The following is a 21,340-nucleotide window of genomic DNA, read 5'->3' as shown; positions in this document are numbered from 1 at the left end:
GACAAGCCACTGCTGCCTAACGTCTGTGGCTCTGCTGGCTTCAAGCGGGAGTCTTCCCAGGAAGTGGAGCAGCCTCGGGGGCGGGGGCTGGTGATGGCCTCACCCACTCCCATGGGAGAACTAACAGCAGTCACGAGAAATCAGTACCCAGGCAAATAGGTGCTTTTTCATTAAAAAAAAAAATTTATATGAGAAAGAAAAAAGCACGGGCTGATTCTGCCCCATTCCAGCACATCAAGTCATTTTTCTTTTTGATGTGGCTAGGAAAGTTTCTTTAGGTAATTTACCCAATTGCAGAAAACAAGCAAAGTCTGAGAGGAAAAAGATGTCCTTTTCAGGCAGCAGTTCAACTGCTGATGACAACCAAACCAACCCATGCGATTTCAAAACAGTTACTTGATAAACTAAAGGTAAGAAGCCTGGGAAAATAGATGGCTGATGACAGTAATATGTGCTTAACTTCCCCATTCCATGTACAAATGGTCCTGTATTTATAAAGCTTCAGAGTTCTAGAACAACAGGGTCCAATAGAAATGTAATATGAGCTACACATGTAATTTAAAATCTTCTTGTAGTCACATTAAAAAGGTAAAAAGTAAGCAAGATTATTTTTCATTAAATACTTTAATGTTAATTTTCCTTAACTTTAATCAGTATACTGTAACTCAACATTTAACCCAAATTATTATCATCATTTCCATATAATTAATATAAAAAGGTTCATTTTTTCATATGTTTGGTGCAATTGCACTCTCACAGCACGTCTCAGTTTGGGCTACCCATCTGGCGGGCTCAGTAGCCAAAGTTAGCTGGTAGCTACTGTACCTACAGCATAATTCTCCAAGATCTTAAATGTTTGTAAATACTCCTTTGTTAGCGTAGTTACAAAGTTTCAGGGTTCTGAAAGGTATTAAATGTTTCTAAATGCTCTTGTGGGCACAAAGTTCCTGTAGTTACAAAATTGCAGGGTTCTAGAAGATAAACTATTTCTAAATGTTTCTGTGGTCACAAAGTTCTCATAGTTACAAAGTTTCAGGATCTAGAATATATAAAATGTTTCTAAATGATGCTAGAGTCACAAAGTTCCTTCCTATAACTACAAAGCTGCAGAGGTCTAGAAGGTATAAAACATCTCTAAACCCTCCTAGGTCACAGAGCTCCTCTAGTTTCAAAGTTCCAGGGCTGAAAAGCCAGGACCGGAGCCCAGCTCCTCCACCCATGACCTGTGTATTCTCAGTTCCGTAAGCGTCGTGAAATCATCAGCCCTGCAGATAACAGCGGCACAGCTTCTCACTTCCACAGCCCTCACGTCCACCACTCACGGACGGGTGGGGGCTGAGAACGAGCTTACGGAGTGCCAGGCGGAAGGTGGGCAGGCAGCAGACAATACAGGGAGACACCCTTCCCCTGGAGAAACTACAGTTTCTGTCTTTTGAGGCTCTACACATGATTTCAGTGTGGTTCTACTGTTAAAAAAAAACAGAGCCTGTAACCCACTTACCCAATCTGTCTCATTGACTCCTTACAGCGTTTCTGTGGAACTAGTGTCCCCCAAAGGGATCCCAGGACTGAGAGCTTCACAGTATTGATACACAGATGGATAAGTTGCCTGATTACAGCAAGATTGCCTTCAGGATTCGAGAGTTTAGAAATAGTGCTAGTCTCTCCCCCATCTATCTATCGGTACACAAATATGAGCATGTGTTCTTTTCAAACAAAGATGTTATAAATAGTTTAATGAGGCAGATCGTCAGAGGTAGACACAGGTTATAAGGATTTCCAACAAATCAAGTTTCTACCCTTCCTCAGGCAGTTTAAAATAAACAACATCAACAACAACAATAATAACACCAGCCATCAATTTCTGAAGCCTGGCAATATGTTAGGCACTATTCTAAGGGGTGGTATTGCAGACCTCGATTGTACTGACAAGAAAATAGAAGTGAGAGGTCAATCCCCCAAACTACAATGAGGTATCACCTCACACTAGTCAGAATGGACATCATCAAAAATTCTACAAATAACAAGTGCCGGAGAGGGTGTGGAGAAAAGGGAACCTTCCTACCTTGTTAGTGAGAATGTAAATTGGTGCAGCCATTGTGGAAAACAGTATGGAGGTTCCTTAAAAAACTAAAAATAGAATTACCATATAATCCTGCAATCCCACTCCTGGGCATGTATCCAGAGAAAAATATAATTTGAAAAGATACATGCACCCCAGTGTTCATAGCAGCCCTATCTGCAATAGCTAAGACTTGGAAGCAGCCTAAATGTCTATTGACAGAGGAATGGATAAAGAAGATGTGCTACATATATACCATGGAATACTACTCAGCCATAAAAGGAAATGAAATAATGCCATTTATAGCAACATGGATGGACCTAGAGATGATCATGCTAAGTGAAGTTAGCCAGACAAAGACAAATATCTCATGATATCGCTTATATGTGGAATCTAAGGGGAAAAAATGATATAAATGAACTTATATGCAAAACAGAAATAGACCCAAAGATATAGAAAACAAACTTGTGGTTACCAAGACGGTAAAGGGGGGAGGGATAAATTAGGAGTTTGGGATTAACAGATACACTACTATATTTAAAACAGATAACCAACAAGGACCTACTATAGAGAACAGGGAACTACACTCAATATTTTGTAATAACCTATAAGGGAAAAGATTATGAAAAAGAATATATATATATATATATATATATATATATATATACATACATATGTATATATATATATATGTATATATGGACTTCCCTTGTGGTGCAGCGGTTAAGAATCCCCCAGCCAATGCAGGCGACATGGGTTCGATCCCTGGTCTGGGAAGATCCCACATGCTGTGGAGCAGCTAAGCCTGAGTGCCACAACTACTGAGCCTGTGCTCTAGAGCCCACGAGCCACCACTACTGAGCCCACGTGCCACAGCTACTGAAGCCCGCGTGTCTAGAGCCCATGCTCCGCAACAAGAGAAGCCATGAAAAGGAGAAGTGCGCGCACCCAAACGAAGAGTAGCCCCTGCTCGCCGCAACTAGAGAAAGCCCACGTGCAGCAACAAAGACCCAACACAGCCAAAAATAAAATAACTTAATTAAGTAAATTTAGAAAAAAAAAGAATATATATATATATGAATCACGTTGCTATGCACCTGAAACTAACACAACATTGTAAATCAACTATACTTCAATTTAAAAAAAAGAAGTGAGAGGTCAAGTCATTGGCCCAGGGCAGCGTCACCAGCAATAGGCAGGGCAGATATGATGCTAGGTACTCTTCACATCGTGTTGCTCTTTAAGTATTAGGAGAGCTGGCCTGGGTCATACACGAAGGAAAGATGCAGCTGGCAGGAGATCGTTCATGGGTGACACAACTCCCACCCAGGGCAGGACTGTGTGGAAGCCACTCCTAGGTGTCCCCACCATGAGGGGCAATCACCACATGGGCTGAATTCTTCCTGAAGGAGATTATTTACTGGCTGTGCTAAATTTAGAGGAGGACTCTTGGAATTTGATGTCCCACTTACAGGGTCAAGTTTGAATTGAGGGCATCGGTTTATTTTTCAACGCAAACTATAATTGGATCTAATCGAGTGACTGGATAGAAAACATCCCATTTTCAGATCACGGCACACAACGCGCACTCTAAGCATTCCCAAGCCTTCACCCTTGCTCTCCTTAGAAGGCTGGTATTTATCCTTGAGACTTTTCAATGCAAGATCTTGGCTGTCAGGGCTTTCGATGGAGGCCAGCCAGCGCTGCCCTTGAGGACGCTGGAGCCGCGGCAGCAAGGAGCAGAGCCTCCAAATTAAGTGCATGAGCAGAAGCCGTGCGCTTTGCCACTAGACCGAATAGTTTAAGAAAAATGCTTTCAGCTGAAGCCAACCCCACAGACGCTCTTTGGACAGGCTGCAGCAGCTCCGGAGCAAACAGTCCTTGCCTCCAATTTGTCAAAGTGGGACCCCAGGCAATCCCAGCCAAAGAAGTCTGGATGAATTTGCTATCTGCAAAATAGCAGATGGCAGAGAGAGGAGAAACAGCCCAGCAAACTAAAACTTTACAGACCTTACAAACTGGGGTCTTTGCAGGTCACAAAGGTTCTTCCACTGTTCCCTCCAATACTTAATGAATCTCCAAGTATCAGAGGGGTGGCGATAGTATAGGGCACCCTGGCAAAGTTGAAAACCATAAACACTCCTTATTTCCCCTGGGAACTGGTGCCCCAGTGGAGATTCTGCAAGCTGAGGGTGTCTGAGACTGTTGGGGACAGCTTCACCATCCATCAGAACCCATGTCCCATTTGGGGAGACCTAGCCATGCCCATCATGGCAAAGGGTAACTTCTGCTCCTGAGCCTCTGGCGTCTGGCATTCCAAGGATGGAGAGGCCTCACTGTCACAGCCAGGTCCTGGATCATCACAGGAAGAACACCCCTCCTGGGAACACAAATGCCACCTTAGGATGAGCTGCAGAGTCCAGGTGTCAGAATCTATGCTGGGCAGAGCCAGGAGGTGGATTCAGGGCCCAGCAGTAGGCACCAAGATCAGGGTACCAGCCCCTTCAAGTGGCCTCCCTTTCTAAATGTGGTCCAGGGGCATCCATCTCAGGGCACAGGAAGGGAAGAGCTGGCCGGCTGACTGAGTACACATCTGCCCTTGTCGCCAGGCCTGTCCTCTCCTGGGAGAGCAGGGGGTCAGAAACCACGTTCTTTGTGACTGTTTCTCTCCATCACTGAACATGTGTGCCCCTGGGCAGTGTTCCGCTCCGGGGCCCTTTCCAGGTGGCCGAGGTCAAGACCACACCTCCATGAACAATGGTGGGCTCTGCTCTCAGGCCATTTCAGCTTGATTCTGGGCTACCAACCCCCAAGCACGGGTTGTCATCTCATTGAACTTGACCCCGGGCCAGTCTGGACACCTGCCATCATCTGCTCCATTGTGGATCACACAAATTTTGCAGACTTGCTCCCTGGGCCAGGACCGGTCGGCCCCTGAAGTCTGACCCAACCCTCCCCTCTCCCTTCAGGCTTCAGTGCCTTTTTGCTGTCCCAACTCTCAAGGCCCTATTCTCAGACAGGACCTCAGAGCACATCACTGGAATGCACCATGTTCACCAGAAGCAGTGTATTCTCTGTCTCTCTATCCATGTATCTGAGGTGCATGTTTGTAAATGCCGTAAGTGTGACAGTGCACAAGGGGGATGCCCTAGGACGGCATCTCCCAAATGGTGCTCAGCGGAACACTCATTCTAAAGGATATTAAGAGGCAGGCAGAGGGGAAATCTTACACAGGTTGCTTTGCTGCAGAATTTGTAAGAGACTTTATCTTCTCCTCTTCCAAGAGAAGAATGTGGAACTTCCCAAATATATTGTGAAGCGATATTTTTCAAGAGATATATCCCAGGAAATACCTGAGTAATTGTAGCGTTTCCAAAGTTGGCAAATGAGCGAGCAGAGGAGGACGGACCAAGGCCTCCAGCGGTCAGTGGAGCGCGCATCTGGGACCGGCCTGCCCAGCATGCAGATGTGTTTTGTTTGGCCCTGAAAGTCTGAATTGGTTGCCAAGATTTAAAATCTGGGAGACCTAAATCTCTCAGATGGGGAGGGGACTGGATTCTGGATGGCAGGTGGGTCACAGCCCTTGAGGAACCACCCGTCCTCCCGGCTATGATACAAGGGCCGTCTCCACGTGGGGACCTTGTCCATCTTTTCGTCTTTCCAGCTCCTGTCCCATCCTAGGCCCAGTGCCCACCGCTGTGCATCAGTACCGTTTGTATCCAAGGAGGGAAGTGAAATCAGCCTCCGGGGGACAATCCCCGGGTCTGCCACCTGCTTTCTAGTCCCCATCTTCATTTCTTGCATCTGAATATTTTTCAAGTTCTAACTTTAAGGCTATTCCTCCCATAACCAGAGTCTTTACAAAAGTGGAAATGTTACCTGGTTGACAAACATATGGGGAAAGCTCAGCTTCCATGGGAATCAGAGAAAAAGAAATGAAAGCAATTAACATTTATAGCCTTAAAAAAAAAAAATTGGGGAGACCTCACATAAAAATCTAGATGTCTGTCTTCTCTTCCAACGCCGGCCACACTGGGTCTGTAATCCCTCAGGGTGACAACTGTAAGGAAGCTGTGGGGCTGCCCTCTTTAGAGAAGACTTGTGCTTTCCCCCATGCTCTGTGGCCTCTGAGTTTGTAACCCCAGCTTTCCACAGTAGGCACGGATTTTAAGTAATCCTGAAATTTATTGAAAGTTATGCATTTGGACATAAAGATGTGATACACCATGCTGAAGCCTCTGAGTATGTCTAATTTGTCAATGGAGACAACTCTTGTTTAAAAAGAAAAACCTACAGATATTCCATGAAAAATCATGGGCGGAGAGTTGATCCCAATTCTGAGGCACATAATGGAACAGCACAGACAGGACTGAGGGGCCCAGCGATCATCTTCATCTTCATTTGACTCCAAAGCCCAAAAAAGGCAAGTGGATGTGCCACGAAAATTCATGGTGCTCTGGTCCCTAAACTAACCGTGTGATTTAGTCAATGGGTCCCACCCAATGGCTATTCAAGAGGCACTGAGCATGTGCACAGGTGCCCAGTGGCTCCCACACCTGTGACACGTAGGGGGCATTATCTGCACAGATATAAGCAAAACTCGAGGCTCAGCAAAGTTAGGAGGGCCCTCGAAGGCCAAGCAACTAGTTAGTGGTGGTGGGATTCTGCATGGGTCGGTCAGGGTCCAGAGTCCCCTCCCTCCCCTCCACACTACTCTCAAATTCAGCAGCACCCCAGAGACAAGGGCAGAAAAACATGACCTGCTCCCTGTTTGGATAAAGCGTCAGGTTCCAAGACCCCGTGATTATCCTGGCTGTGGCTGCAGACAACAGTACCATATTTGAACAGAAATCAGCAAGATTTTACATCTGGTCAACACCAGCAAAATCCACTGGGACTTTTGTAGGAGCATCCCTGGAGCACCGAGGTAACGTGTCTGATTAGTTTCAGATGTAGAGCTCAGGGTGTGCAATCCCAATGCAAACCGACTGAACAGATCTGAGGATTGCTGTGAAGCTCCTTTCCTTTATGTTTAGGTGGACTGTGAAGGAAATACCGTATTTTTTCTCTGCAAAAAGGCCAACCTCAGCTCAATGCACCCTGTTTGGGGCAGAGACGAAATGGGCCAATTGTCACCTTCTAATTTCCTGTCTAATAGAATATGAACTTGGTCTTGGAATTGTCCTTAAGATTGAAGAGCTATACTTGAACATTATTAGAGGGTGTATACAACCACCTGGGGAAATGCTCGTGATAAACTGTTAGCTAAAAATAAACCAAAATCAAATAGTATTGACACTACAATTACATTAACCAGACAGAGACTTGTGTGTTCATTTAGACAAAGCTGAAAAAAACATGAAAAATACAAAGGCATTCATTCATTTTGGTGATCAACTTATGCTTTTTTTAAAAAAAAAATCTACTTTTTTTCTATTAACGTTTCTAAAACATTGTGTGACTGGTTCTTAAAATTACCTAAAAGGTAAAAAAAAAAAGGAGATTATAATACTAAGTGAGGTAAGCCAGACAGAGAAAGACAAATATCACATGATATCGCTTATATGTGGAATCTAAAAGAAGAAAAAAGGTACAAATAAACTTATTTCCAAAACAGAGAGACTTACAGACATAGAAGACAAACTTATGTTTACCAAAGGGGAAAGGGAGGTTGGGATTAACATATACAGACTACTGTGTATAAAAGAGATAAACAAAGACTTACTGTATAGTACAGGGAACTCTACTCAATATTTTGTAATAACCTATAAGGGAAAAGAATCTGAAAAAGAATAGATATATGTATAAATGAATCATTGTGCTATACACCTGAAACTAACATGATATTGTAAGTCAACTATACTTCCACAGTAACAAAAAAAAGAAGGATGAGTTGCCAAGAATTAACCTGCCTTTCTAACTAAGAATGAAGAAAGGAATTATGACAGACTGGTTCTGGTGCAGAGACAGATTAACCAGTCTATGGAATGAGTGCAAGAAACAGACTGATGTGTATACAGAAACTTGATAGAGGACCAACGTGGAACTAGGAACCAGTGGGAAAAATAGATCCCTTCTTCACACCACACCCAAAAATAAACTCCAGGTAGACAAGAAGCCCAAATGTGAGAAAGCAACGCTAAAACTTTTACAAGAAATTCAGATAACCTTTAGTCCTTTGTGGTATGAAAAGGATCTCTCAAATATTCAAATATCATATACATTCAGGAGAAAAAGGACAAATTCAACAATATTCAAATCAAAAAGCAATTTTCATACAACAAAATAAAACAGTTAAATTCAAGCCACCGTCTTAGAGATTCTTTGTGTGTAAATAACTGTCTAAAGAGAAATTAACAATTAAAAAAAAAGTAATGTCCCAATTTAAAAAAAAGAGAAGGCTATGAAAAGACAATTCATAGAAGAGGAAACTGAATTGGTAATACACACATGACAAGATGCTCATCCTTACTAATCAGAGTATTGTATCTTAAAGCCACACGAAATGCCATTTGGCACCTATATGACTACAACACTTAAGACGCCCATTAATCCCCGTATCGGTGTGGATGTGGAGTGGCAGGCCACTATAGACAGCGGGAGGACGTGGACACCAGATCATCATTTTGGAGAGCAATCTGCCAATATTCCAAAAAGTTGCAGGTGAGTTTTCTCTGAAGGTCTAATAATTTCTCTTCTAGAAAAACTCTATGTATAAATGGAGACCTATGTATGACTTGCTCATTGATTCCAGTGGTGAAAACCCAGAATAACCTTAGAGTCCATTCATTAAGAAATGGATACATAAGTGAACTAACAACACATACGTTATCAGGGATAAATCTTAAACACATGATGTTGAGTGGAAAACTACACTCAGAGTATGGTACCATCTATATCAAAGGTATAAACAAACAAGCCAATACTATGTATTATTGGTAAATACCTGCATAGCTAGAAAGAGCATGAAGACAGAACTATGGATAACAAGTCCCCAGTCAGGGTGCGGTGACCTAACAAGTACTGGTTGGGTCACCAGGACGAAAGACCTCCCTCCGTCCATGACTCACCTCGGATGCCAGTTCCCAGAGCCACTCCTCTCCCACGAGGGGCTCTTCTGGGGGCCCAGTTCTGGGGTCCCAGCCAGGTCCTGGTCGCTGCAGTCTTCCTGGTCTGTGGCCCACTTGTCTTTGGATTTCGTGCTGTCGTGTTGGGAATCCAGGGACACGATGTCCGAGGGGGAACTCATCACTCCCGAGTCCTCTGTTGTGTCCTCTGAGGCAAAGCAGCTGCCCACAGACACAGTCTCCTCGGCCTCCGACGGCAGTGGTGGGACCCCGTCCACACCGCAGGGACCGCCAGGTCCCAGGGGCAGGCTCACTGGACGAGACACACAAGGGCAGGTCAGGCAACGCTCCAGTGAGTTCCCCACTGCCTGACTCATTTGAAATCTGGAATTTGGGGTGTGAGGGAGGACCCCTCAAACACACCGCTTCCCTCTGGACACACTTTAACTTGGAATGAGTTACGTGCATATGTGATTGAGAGCAACATTTTCCCTAAAAAAATCAGCCTATTTTGAACTAACCTTTGGAATTGTTATCCTGTATGTGACTACGAGCAAACAACATTAAAAAATTCAAACTAACGACATGATGAATGCAACTGTTTCTAGTCTGACCCTTGGTTTAACAGAAGTTGTTTGAAAATGAGTTCTTTGGAGAAACTAGGGGTTTTCAAAATAGAAACAAACTTTGAAAAAAACTCATCTTGTTCGGGAACTTCTAACTTCCCAGGAACATGTATAATTTGGCTTTAAATATTAATGACAGTCATTGTCAGCCTCTGGCTTTCTCTTTATTTTTACATGTGAGAGTAAGATCTGGTTTAAGTAAGAGATGCTCGTAGAAGAGAACCCGCAAGTAAAATGTAAAAAAATGAGAATAAAAGTGTTCTTGGTTGAGGTCACTGTCTCCTGAGCACTGAACGTGGTTTAGGGCAGCAGAGGGAATAAGGTGCACCAAGTTGTAACTTACTGCGGAGGCCCGAGTTCATTCCGTCAGACTCTAATTGTGATGATGGGGCACTGCGGCCACGCGTCACATCTGTCCAGCTATTCCGAGGGACGGTAAGTGTTAGGAGAGTGTGGGTACCAATTTTCCCCTTACTGAGCTTTGAGGTTGAAAGCTCCATGCTTGGAGAAGAATCCCCCTAATATTGAGGTGGTAGGACAGGAGTATAGAACTCTGGACCAGCCTCAGACCAGAGGTGTTTTTTTTAAATTGAATGTAGATATAGATTTTAAACCTCAAGGCATATGATCTAAGCACTGCTTATGGTCATCCAGGAAATAAGGACTGTGTCGTGCTGTAGTGTCAGTGTGTTTTGTTTGAAAAGCGTTCCTTCAATAAGTAAATTGCTGGATGCCTAAAATGAATAAAGGCTACACATATGCCGAGTGCAAACTCCAGAGACTCATGCCTTGATAGACAAGTGACATCATAACACCATCAATACACACTCAACACCGTCAATATTTTAACTAGACAGCAGACTAGAGACACAGAATTAACAAAACCAAAAGAGCACCAAGGAGAAAATTCCTGGAGGTGTTGGATTCTTGGAGATCCCAAACAGTAAAATAAAAGAACAAGATAAAAAAAACAAAAAAACAAAAACCAAAAAACAAAAAAAACAGACATTTCACAAAAGAGCTCACAAATAAAGATCAGAAACAAGGGAGGAATTGTTTAGAGAAGCAAAGGCACAAGGCAATGTGTCTGAACGCAGTGAATGCCTCTGAACAATGACCTCTTTCTTCTAGCTTTCTTCCTGGCTTTTGTTCCAAGACTCTTAATTAGAGGGCAAATCCGGAGAAGAAACACCGCCTATGGATTAATACCACCCAAGCCTTTTCTGCCGTGGGTCTGCTGAGAAGCTGTCACACCTCGGATGTTGTGTGCTGGCTACTCTGTCCACACAGCCAGCGACTCTGCCGGAGATGTCACTCCTGGACCCTCCTGCCAACTCCACTCAGAGCTGCTCCCCTGCCCAGCCTTCAAGGGCAGCCCCGATGGCCCAGCAGACTCTAGTTTCCTGCCTTCTTTTTTGTCACCTTCACTGAGCAAGTAGGTTAATTAAACTAACACTTTTTCTTCTCTGTAGTGTAAACAGCATGAACATTGAAAGAGCATATAGGATTTAGGTCACAGAGACCTGAGTTCAAATCCCAGCAGAGCAGCCTGGGGCAGGTCCCCGGACCCTCTGTCTCAGTTTCCTCTGGGACATGAGGTGATACACAGCCTGCGGGACTGCGGTGAGGACTAAATGTGATGCCAGCCCACAGTGCGATGCCCCCAGCGTGTCTCCACTGCAGGGTGTGTGCCAGGATGGGAAGGGCCCCGTGACTGGACCTGGGGACGCAGGTCTTCAATCCAAGAGTCACCCAGCTCTCTGGTGACTCACGGTTCACGAGGGGACAGACAAGTACACAAAGACCGACAATGCCACGTGGTGATGCCAATGCCAGGTGTGTTTGCACAGGCAGAGGGGGTAGGCTGGTCGGAGGGAGGTCTTAGCACAGAGCAGGCACTGAATAAGTGCTCGGTCCAGCCCTGCCCCCTCGCCACTGCAGTGGGCATCACTCCCTGAAGGAAGACTCTCAGCTGGCCCCTCAGGGAGACACTAGGACCATCATCTGTGAACAGGCTTCCCGGCACTCACGTGCCCTGGAAACTGACAAGGCATCCCTGGTAGAGGGGGCGCTCCAAGCCCACCCTTTTCGATCATGGTATAAGATCGAGGATGCTTGTCTGGGCTTGTTCTACATCCCTCAGACGTTTTGAGGCAAAAAAAGTTGCGAGTCGCTGCTCTAAATCCAGCCAACGGCAAATACTTAGTCAGCAAGGGGTGAGAAGTCTCTATCCATTGTGGATGTGTTAAACCACTTAAAAATGCACAGTGAGGAGTATGAATGCCAGAGCTCCCCTCTTGCCCAGGAGGATCGCCTTCCCCAGGACCTTCCCCAGGGCCCAGGGTGCTCCATCCTCAAACCCGATGGACAGATGTCCAGTGAGGGTCTACCCGCGTGCCTGCTTCAGGGCCCAGAGCCAGTGCTGGGCAGCAGGCGAGGGGGGCCCTGCTCTCAGGGAGCCTGCTGGTGTGCAGTGAGATGTTCACACAGGATGGGAAGGGCAGCCGCATAAACGTCCGAGGGAGAAGGAACAGGGGCGCAATGCCATCAGCATCCCGAGGGCGTGGTAAGTACCAGAGAGGGCAGGAGGGAGGGAGGATGGAAGGCTGCTTGGAGCACCGGGCAGGTCTGCCAGCTAGTACGAGAGGTGAGCTTGTGCAAAGGCTCAAGCCTCCTGCGAACCACTTCCGAGAGCGCTGTGAAATCCGGCACGGATTTGAAGATGGGAATGGACATCCCCGTGAGGCTCTGTACCTGGGTCAGTGTTAGTGTGTTCGTTTTCAGGCCGTTTCTGATTCTCTCCGCAGTCTGCGCTGCCAGCCTGAGACTCTTCTGCTTGGAATCAGACATCCCCATCTGCTCCCTTATTATCTTTTCTCTTTTCCACGGGTTCCTATTATTAACCTCATGAACTATAACATGTTTTGACAATTTCTGTTTGACATGATGGAGCAGGAGATTGCTTTTTCTTTATTGATTCTAAACAGAAGCCCAAGAGACAAAAGGAAAACTTGGAGCTGCTTGGCCTCAGGTCTTGTCCTGCAGGGACCCAGCCTGAATCCCACAGCCCCGTCCAATTTCTACTCAGAACTTTGAACAACCCTTTCCCCTTTCTGTAAAATAAGTATGACATCCCTTCTAGATCTACAATTCTATCCTTCTTTGAAATTCCAAATCCAAAGGGAGGATGTAAACATTTTTGACAGTTGACTGGTGACTAATTAGGAATCTTAAAAGAAAAAAAGCATGGCCTTTTTTCCTCTCTGCTATTTTCCGTCACCCCTAAGAGTAAGTCGCTCTTTTTGAGTTGATTAATGCGTTGGCAAGTTTGCTCTTCTCTTAAGGCGTGAACAACCTTTTTGAACTAAAGAGTTATTATTGCGGGATTTTTGCAAATGTGGAAAAACACAATTTGTTTTTAGCAGATGCCAAATATAAATTCACGATTAAATTCTCTTCCAAATAAATAGCCACAGAGCCCGAGTCCAGAATATTAACACTTCCATTGTTCTCCACCTGAATTACATAATCCCATGGCTCAAATGCCATTACAGCCAAATGAGAGCAAAAATTCTCGAGCTCAGGCGTAAAGCAGAAAGAAGAAGAAAGTGCTAACTCAAGGCTACTAATTCCTCAGGCTGCACACGATCATTTCAGTTTGGCATGAGTTCCATTGAGTTTTTCTTTTACAAAGTCACCAAAGAAAATTTCTAACACCAAATGTAAATATCTTCTGGGTATTCTGGTAATGGATTCATTTTTATTATTTTATTAGATGCAAATGAAAGATCTTGTATGATACGATATTGTTTATTTGCTGGTCATTATGAAGGGAGATTTGTCAAGAGTCAGTTTCCCCAGGCTTATCCGCCCAGAGAAAATGTCTCATCGAAAGACTAATCTCTTCCTCCTCTCGTCCTGATGCCGGTTCACAAGCCAACGAGCCATGCTCACGTCCCCCATCTCAACCCACCTTGGTTTAGTTCCCTTTGGTCTATGCACTGGGAATAAAGGGGAAAGTAAGGTAGCCACAGGTAAGGTGCTTCTGAACTGACAAGATGTATGTCAGTAAATTTTGTCGTATACACCCCAAATAGTTTTGAACCAAGTATCCCTTCCTACCTCTTAACTGACATCTGAACCTTTCCATCACGAGTTCAATTAGTTACCACAGATGCAATTTCATTGTAATTATTAATATTTAAAATAAATCTGTTCCATCATTTTACAAAATGTAATAAAGGAATCTGAACATGATGGTATTCAAGGTATTGATGTCCAGAACCCTGCATGACGAAAGGAATGAGAAAGTTCTCCTTTGAACAGGCGGCGTTCTAGAACACGTCTCTTCTTTCTTGAAATTATTACCCACCCCCTGAAGCCGCCGCAGACTCTCATCTCATCCTAACCGAACGTACTTTGTGCTTGAGAGCTTTTCTACTGATTAAATCTCTTGGTATAAAAAATACATATAAATTAAAATTTAATTTTTATTTTCTCTCACCATAACTAGATAGTGTTAATTTTTTTTCTATACAAGAAGTTATCATCATGATAATGAATAGGAAAGATCCAATAACAATTGCATAAATATTTTAGAAATGTTGACATTTCTTAAACAAAAAAGTAAAATGTCATTAGACATGCATCTCATAATGACTCAGATAAGGCTTTTTTCAAAGAATTCTCAAAAATGACTGGATTACTGATCACTAGAGCAGGGCAGGGTTTGGCATTAATGCAGTTCACATCTTTCATTCTTATCACTATTAAGCAACTGAGAAGCCTTGTACGCATGAGTAAGTGGAGGTGAATTAAGAGTTTGGCTATAGTGACATCACTCCACTCAGTTTTTAAAACTCTTCCTCTGTTACACATCACTTGATTGCTCGGTCATAAAATTTATGCTTAATGATGTATTAACTGACAACTGGATTAGATCCGTTGTCCATTTAGTTGGAAAGAAAACATGGAAACCACCTGATGTTCAAACGGACTTATCTGCCAGCTCAGCCCACTACCAGAAATGCTGTGTGTGTTTTTGTCAGGCATCAGGATAAGGTCTGCTCGCCTCAGGGAACCGCATCCAAGTGAAATTCCTGATGGCTGGGGGCTATGTCTGTCTTCTTCCAGGAGGGGAGACAGGCATGCAGCAAAGGGGAGCTGGGGGGACCCCTGCACGGGTGCTGCCCGCCTGTGAGCCCTCAGGCACCTTGGTTCTAGGAAACAATACATGTGGACGCATAGCATCTGGATGTAGATCCCCTTGGAAAGTCTTGGGGTCTCCCAGGGGAACATATCCCCGGGTTAAACCCACACAGTACAGGTGAGTCACTTCACGGGCGGGAGGGGAACACAGGGAGACAGACGTGGGGGCACCCTCCTACCTAGAGGAGACAGAAAGTGGCCACTGACCTGGGTCCTGAAACAAGCACGGTTGGATTAAAAGATGGGCAAAAGCACAGATACACAGGCTGAATGGGAAACGGCACGTACTGCCAAGTGGCTGGGCTGTACGATGTCTCACATGCTGTATGTGACTGTGTCAGCGTGTGCACACGTCAAGAGGAAGAGGGGTGGGAGGCTGGGTTCAGAACTGCTCTTCAGGAGAACCTCTGTCACCAGCATAGTAGGCTTCTGCCCTGACTGGTGGCTCCAGTCCTGGCCACCTTCTTTTCCTGTTATTGATTCTTCAGTTACAGTTTCCTCAAAGTGAAGTTTATATATTTAGTCCTCTTCAAAATGACAGTCTCTTTAGCTGGAAGGGCACCATTTAACACTTTATATTTGGAAAAGGATATTAAAAAATAATGTATATATATGTGTATGTTTAACTGAATCACTTTGCTGTAGAGCAGAAATGAACACAACATTATAAATCAACTATACTTCAATGAAAAAACAACCTATTATATAAAAATATCCACATTTGACATTAATGTTCTTGTCCAAAAGCCCCACAGACCTGGGATCCTCAAAGATACTGCATGATGAAGATAGCAGTGTAGCCAGTTCACTACAGAGAAGTACCACATACCTGAACACATATTTTATTTTTTTCAAGAAGGCAGGATAATAAAGACCTTGAAAGCATTTATGGATCTAAAATAGACCTGAATTCTTTTAAGAGCCAAGTAATGTACTCTTGGCCTCAATCAATCTATATTTCTCCAAAGCCTGAACCATAACCCTAATTGTTAGAGACACAGAGAAAATCCCAGTTTCACCCGTGTGAGGACAAGCCTGCTCTCCGCTTGCTGTTCTTTGAAAACACATATAGAAAACAGCTGCTGCTTCTATCTGTCTGCACTGTCCCCTCCCTGTTTGTGCTACGTGAGTTCCTCCTTCCGGTAGCTAACCTCGTTCTCAACAGCTGGGCGAGTCTAACTGCCCCCTCACTACTCCCAGCCGCAGGGCATGGATGTGAGATGAAACCAAACCTGGTCAGTTGGAACCGTGGTCCAAAGGTGGGCACGTGTCCGAAGCTGGACCAATCAAGGACTTTCTTGGGGCCTTCTGGCCAGAGATACTGGGCAGGTGGTCTCCTTGGGCCGAATCCATGGAGTGGGAAGGGTCCTGGATAAATTGACAGTCATCTGGACCACTACATGGAGAGGGCTTGTCCACAGACAGAGAGGAGCACAGACCTAAGACAGCACTTGGGTTTGGGGACCCCACCATGTCCGTAATAAGGGTTCATCTCTTAAAATTCCCAGGTATGTGAGCAAAAAAAAATCCCACAAAACCCATTTTTTTGTAACTAGTTCAATACATGTTTCTTGGAATTAGATAGTCTTATCTAACAGATGTCTAAATTTCCCTGATTTTTGCATGAAGTGCACACACACACAGAGTTTCATATGATGGTGTTTCCATTATAGGAACTTTTATTTTAAAAAATATACTAAATGTGACAGCTGCATATCATGTTTCCCTTTCCTGGATTTATCTTCCATTATTCAGATTACACATTTGAGTAATTCTATTTTGGGAATAATCTAGTTTAGGATCTAGTTTACTCTCTAAGCCCTCTTGTGTCTTCACAAGGTTGTCTGCATTTAATCCTTCACTATCAGTATGGCTAAAATGAAGCCAGATTCAGATCAAAATCCTTCTTCCTCAAGATTGAATTCTCAGCACCACTGTTGTCTGGCATCCCGTCTCACAGATGAGAACCCAAACGCTAGCATGATTCTTTCCAACTATATATAACTTTATCTCTAGAAGCTAGTAAGATTTTCCTCTTTATCCATGGATATCAAAAATTTCACCAAAATGTGTCTAATTGTGTATGTCTCTAAGGATGTGTATTAATTTCCAAGAGCTTCTGGAAGTTCTTTTTTTCATGTGTTTTTCAATACTAGCTTGCTCTTGTTTTATGTATGTCATAATCTGTTAAAATTTTCTGAAGCAATAACAACAAATATTTAAAGTTCTGCTCTGTTGCCTAAATTAGCCCTACTTCCTTTGGAGTTAGTTCCTCTGATCAGTTTGTGGTCCTTCCTCCACACACTGAAAACAAATTTTGTTAAGTGATTCTTGACTGTTTTCCTGTGCTAAATGATGGTGTCAGTAATGTCAGGAACTAGATTTCTTTTGTACACGTGACCATCACTGTTGCCTTAGGAGAGAGCAGAAAGCCTTACGGCAGATTGGGCTAAGCAGATTCCCACAGGGCAGAGGGGAAAGCTGCTTTCTGGGGAAGACTACACCTGGATGGGGTGGCCAGTTTCTCTCAGCAGCCACAATGCTGACTTCGGTTGACGGTTCTTAGACTCAGTTCCGCCGTATTAAAACTGAAGTTTCATATTATTTTCATGTGCCTATTTTATTTAGCAAATAGCTAAAAGAATTCCTCCTCCACGCTGATGTCATGGCTTTAAGAGTCGCCTAAGATGTTAGACCACTGGCTGACAACTATCAGATATACAGTGCAACATCAATATTTGAAACCATATAATGGTAGTTAGGTTTTTGATATTCTGCAATGTCCAGATAACTCCTTATTTATCCAATGTCCTCTGCAGTATGAAAATAATTATTCCTATTTTTCAAATTTTAAAAGGAGCCCCAGCCAACAAATGATTTCATCTATCCCTGAGAGTATGTGTTACAGAAACATACTTTGCCAGGCCCATAAATAGGACACGACTATTCAAAATCACACAAAAACATGTACTAAGCAAAAGTCAAATCGAGGTTCTTGCACCAAGAAAATGTGAAATGAACCTTGCTGAGAATACCTACATTTAAATTTTTCTACACCAAAAGATTTTCTTCCATGTCCTATGGAACAAATCTTGGTTCCATTTGTCCAGAGATTTCAATATATTCTAAAATATTTTTGAGAAAAAGATCCAGCCTTCTCTTACATATGTATTTCTGGGGCCTCACCTCTGGGGATCAGGATGGTAGTTTCTGTTGTCAGGTACAAAGCTGATGCTTCAGTTTGCTTCATCAAAATAGAAACCCTGGCTCCAGGTTGTCTAGTATATTAAAGCATGGGAACTGTATTTAATCAACAGCTCAGAAAAGGTGACATTCAGGGACTTGCCAAGTTACTAAATTGAATGAACTACGATTCAGGTCTGGCATGAAGTACAGGTGAGCCACCTGCCTTCTGAGACAGGCAATCCAGGAAAAATATCGTCTGTTTCTCTGCTAGATTCTCTCAAGTTCTATCATTAGAACTCTAGAGAACAAAGTATGTGGCCCACTTTTGCTTAGTTTTCTGTAATGCACTGTTCAGCCATTGCTACTGACCTAAAATTGACATGAAAATGACCAAATGAAGAACATTTTTGTATCTGATGTAGAACTGCTGTTGGAGATATTATCTATCATAGTACTCAGTGTCTTTTATAAAAGCATCCACTTTAATGTGTCCTAAAATTTAGATCTTCCTTTCCCCCACTTTTGATGAAATGAATGCCTGCTATTTGGCTGAGTGTTTGCCCACCTCGCTTTTTTGCCTTGGTGCCCAGGAAGGTCAGAAACAAAGTTAGTCTTTATTAGGACTTTCGCATGGATTCTACGCCCCCCACATCCTGCTCTTCCCATCACATATATCTCGAAGCTCTCTTGGTGTTTATTCTTAACCACTTTAGGAAATAAGGATTTTTAAAATAGCATATATATATATATATATATATATATATATACACACACACACACACGTACATATGTATATATATATGTTGTACGCACATATAATTATATAATATAAAATAGACAATATATTTTTATTATTTTGAGTTATTTAAAATAAGAAGCATTGGGGAGGTAGCCAAGATGCCGGACTCCGAAGACCCTGAGTTCACCTCTCTCCACAGGCACCCCAAAACTGCAATTACCTATAGAGCAAGTATTTGTGAGAACAACCTGCAGACTAGCAGAAAAAACTTTCCACAACCAAAGATACAAAGGAGGCACCACAATGAGATGGGCAGAAGGGGTGCAGATGTAGTAAAGTCAGAACCCACACCCCTGGGTTGGCGACCCACAAATGGGAAGAATACCACAGCTCAAAGATGGCTGGGTCCGAGCCCCACACTGGGCTCCCCAGCCCGGGGGTCCTGCACCCAGACAATCACCAGAATGTCTGGCTCTGTTCAGATGGCTTGCCCAGTGACCCCTCTCCCCAAGCAGTTTCTGATTCAGTGGTTCGGGCTTGGGGCTGAGAAGGGCATTTCTCACATGCTCCCAGGTGATGCTGAAGCCACCGGTATAGGTCTGCACTGGGGGAAGCCCTTCCCTGAACACCTCGCCAGGGCTGCCCGGCCAGCTGAGGACCGTCTGCGCTCAAGCCTCTGTGTCACCCCATCCTCCTCGGACCAAAGCCCCTTCCTTGCTTTGCTCCAGAGACAGCGACTTCTCCAACAAGGGCCCTGGAGTCACTGAACAGACCACTTTTCAAAACAGACATTCAGTGCCTGCATTTTGAGTGTTCTTCTCTTTCTAAACTGTTAGACTCTACTTTCCGTCTCAATGCCCTTCCTGTGTCTCCCGTTTCATGGGAAGGCACCACAGGATGCCCTCAGCAGAGTTAAACGTGACACTTTCCTCAAGACAGCAGAGCAAACATAACTACTTGTGGAAACTGTATTAGAACAGTGTCAGAAAGGCAGAGTGAGGAAGTGACACAAAACATCCCAAATGGTTGTAAAATACGCCCAAGATGAGAAGGAAAGGGCTAACTTTGGGGGCGGGGGAGCGGGCAGGACTCCCGGTGTCCTGCTTTGAGGCAGGAGGCATCTCGCACGCAGAGCACAAGGAGACGGGGTCTGGAGATGCCGGGGAACACAGACGCAAGGCGGCAACGAGACCCACAGGTCACTGTGTCCAAAGGCTGTCACAGAGCTAGTGGGAGGCACCTCCAAAAGTCACCTGGGGAGCAGCGGCCCTCGCAGTGATGGAGCAAAAGTCTGAGTCTACAGGGCTGTGGTCCCTGCATCTGCACATCTTCCCCACACCTCAGCCCAGCTGCCAGCTTAGCCAGACGATGCGGTTATTTTTGCCTCATTAATTATTTGTATAAGTTGCCTGATGTTTGGGACCGATTGAATAGCATAGATGTGAAGATGGCGTCTTCAAAATGTCACCTGGGTCTGGACTAATGTAGCAAACATATATTTATTTATTTATTAATTTATTTATTTTTAGTTTTATTTACTTATTATTGAAGTATAGTTGATTTACAATGTTGTGTTAGTTTCAGGTGTACAGCAAAGTCATTCAGTTATACATATGTGTACACATATATATGTGTATATATATATATATATTCTTTTTCATATTATTTTCCATTATGGCTTAATGTAGGGTACTGAGTACAGGTCCCTGTGCTATACAGCAGGCCCCTGTTGGTTATCTGTTTTAGACACAGTAGGGTGTATCTGTTAATCCCATGTGCCTAACTTATCCCTTACCCTCACCCTTCCTTTTTGGTAACCATAAATTTGTTTTCCATGCCTGTGAGTCTGTTTCTGTCTTGTAAATATGTTCATTTGTATCATTTTTTTCAGATTCCGCCTATAAGTGATATCATATGATATTTGTTTTTCTCTTTCTTCATTTAGCATGATAGTCTCTAGGTCCATCCATGTTGCTGCAAATGGTATTATTTCATTCTTTTTAATGGCTGAGTAATATTCCATTGTATGTAAGTACCACATCTTCTTTATCCATTCGTCTGTCGATGGACATTTAGGTTGCTTGCGTGTCCTGGCTATTGTAAATAGTGCTGCAATAAATGTTGTGGTGCACGCATCTTTTTGAATTGTGGTTTTCTCCAGATATATGCCCAGTAGGGGGATTGCTGGATCATATGGTAGCTCTATTTTTAGTTTACTAAGGAACCTCCATACTGTTCTCCATAGTGGCTGTACCAACATTTTTAAATATTGTAGAGACTCTAATAGGTGCTGGTTTCAAGATACATTCTGTATAAAAATTTTAGAAATTATAAAATGCTAATATGCCAGCAAAAGTGAGTAAGGAAAAGCTAAGTGATTAATAACAATGCTTGTGTACTGTGCTCCTCTGGACACTTATACACACATGTAGCAAAATTGCAACCTCAAAGC

At 43.7% G+C, this 21,340-nt stretch overlaps 1 protein-coding gene across 9 annotated transcripts in view; it reads right to left on the bottom strand.

Moving 5' to 3' along the window:
* Positions 1 to 21,340, bottom strand: part of COBL (cordon-bleu WH2 repeat protein) — a 272,457-nt gene that overhangs the window by 20,719 nt on the left and 230,398 nt on the right. For all 9 annotated transcript variants that reach the window (XM_059934339.1, XM_059934334.1, XM_059934336.1 and 6 more), the window contains one exon: positions 9,133 to 9,442. In XM_059934339.1, coding sequence (XP_059790322.1) covers positions 9,133 to 9,442 — 310 coding nt within the window. The remainder of the gene's footprint in view (positions 1 to 9,132; positions 9,443 to 21,340) is intronic.

The sequence above is a fragment of the Balaenoptera ricei genome, chromosome 9, assembly GCF_028023285.1.
Source record: "Balaenoptera ricei isolate mBalRic1 chromosome 9, mBalRic1.hap2, whole genome shotgun sequence".
Lineage (NCBI taxonomy): Eukaryota > Metazoa > Chordata > Mammalia > Artiodactyla > Balaenopteridae > Balaenoptera > Balaenoptera ricei.
Note: the sequence above shows the minus strand (reverse complement) of the source record. Positions and strands in the feature narration are given on the sequence as shown.